The 1,423-nt window shown below is 38.0% G+C and overlaps 1 protein-coding gene across 1 annotated transcript in view; it reads left to right on the plus strand.

The window, feature by feature from the left end:
• The window catches only part of FSTL5 (follistatin like 5), a gene marked incomplete at its 3' end in the record, with an annotated part of 780,165 nt that overhangs the window by 618,814 nt on the left and 159,928 nt on the right, over window positions 1–1,423 (plus strand). The window contains exon 11 of the mRNA XM_004708783.2: window positions 781–915. Coding sequence (XP_004708840.2) covers window positions 781–915 — 135 coding nt within the window. The remainder of the gene's footprint in view (window positions 1–780; window positions 916–1,423) is intronic.

Genomic DNA, 1,423 nt, shown 5'->3' on the forward strand with positions numbered 1-1,423 from the left:
CAGATAGATTATTAAACCATTAAACCATTATCATCCTAATATCAGCCAAAACAATCCTGTGAGCCCCTAACTATCACAAATTACCATTTTATTTTGCTACACATGGCATCATTTTTATTGGATGCCCAGAAATCCCAACTAGATAACAGAAGTGCACCTTGATCATTTTCTAATATAGTAAAATATCATGATTGTAGACCTTGTAATAGTGTAAGCAAGGACTTTATGTGATTAGTTCTGGTTTCCACATGTCCAGAACTCCCAATTAGATAGCTACATAGGATCAAGCCACTCATTTCCTCTCTTAATAATTCTAGTAATGAACTTGAAGAAAGGCCATATATTTGCATTGTGTAGCTCATTCGACTTTTTAGGAAAATGTATTTTCATAGGTATTCTCCCTTTAAATGAGCCATGCTGGTATTTTTACTTCTTTTATGTAAATTTAGGACAGTGAAATCTGAGTAATGTGTACATGTATGTACAGATATGTAAAGTATCTAGTTTTCATTACTACATACTTCATATAAAAGATGAAAAATAGAAATGGATTTAAAGTCTAAATCCTGTGCATTTGAAATGTCTCTGATTGAGTGACAGCAGCACAGCTTATGAAACACACAAGGCTTTGGAATAACTTGGGGGGTCTCCAAAGCATGGAGGTGGGAAGGAAGGGGCTTTCATTCGGACAGGCTGAGGAAACTGTCAGACTGCACTCAGGAAGCACCGCACCCAAACTGAACTTGTAGTTTACAACTTGCGTTTGTCTTCTCTTTTCAGCAAATGGCAGCGAGGTCCACATAAGCAATGTGCGGTATGAAGATACAGGAGCATATACTTGCATTGCGAAGAATGAAGCAGGGGTGGATGAAGACATTTCTTCTCTTTTCGTGGAAGATTCTGCAAGAAAGACCCGTATGTATCACACACACACACACACACACACACACTTTTTCACTCAAAAAACCTTCATGAAACTCCCAGTGCATCGAAGGTGATCAGAAAAGGGGGGGCTTTTCACATTTTTAAAGCTGATTTAAGACTGAGAAGCGTTTTTGTGACATTTTCAATACAGCACTAGAATCTGTTTACTCCTGCAAGTAGTATAGAGGGTATATTGTATTTTCAATCATGTCTTTCCATCTGCACATATAAGAATATGCTTCCCTTTCCATTTTTCTTGCAACCTGTATTTGGGGGATTCAAGGCACAGTATATTTATATACCAGTGACTTTCTTTTCATGGCTAAAGCATTAAAATACTTCTTTTCTGGTATTCTCATTGTAGTCAGTGGCCCCATAGCTGTACCGCTGTGGTTCTCTATCACGGGGCCTAAGATTACACCATCATATTTTCACTGCCTTTGGCACTAACACCCTTCTATGAGCTACTCTTGGTTAGTTCAAGAAATCCATTGTCATC

Source organism: Echinops telfairi, unplaced genomic scaffold (genome assembly GCF_000313985.2).
Source record: "Echinops telfairi isolate 266 unplaced genomic scaffold, ASM31398v2 ScPeMD7_5868;HRSCAF=6743_0, whole genome shotgun sequence".
Taxonomy (NCBI): domain Eukaryota; kingdom Metazoa; phylum Chordata; class Mammalia; order Afrosoricida; family Tenrecidae; genus Echinops; species Echinops telfairi.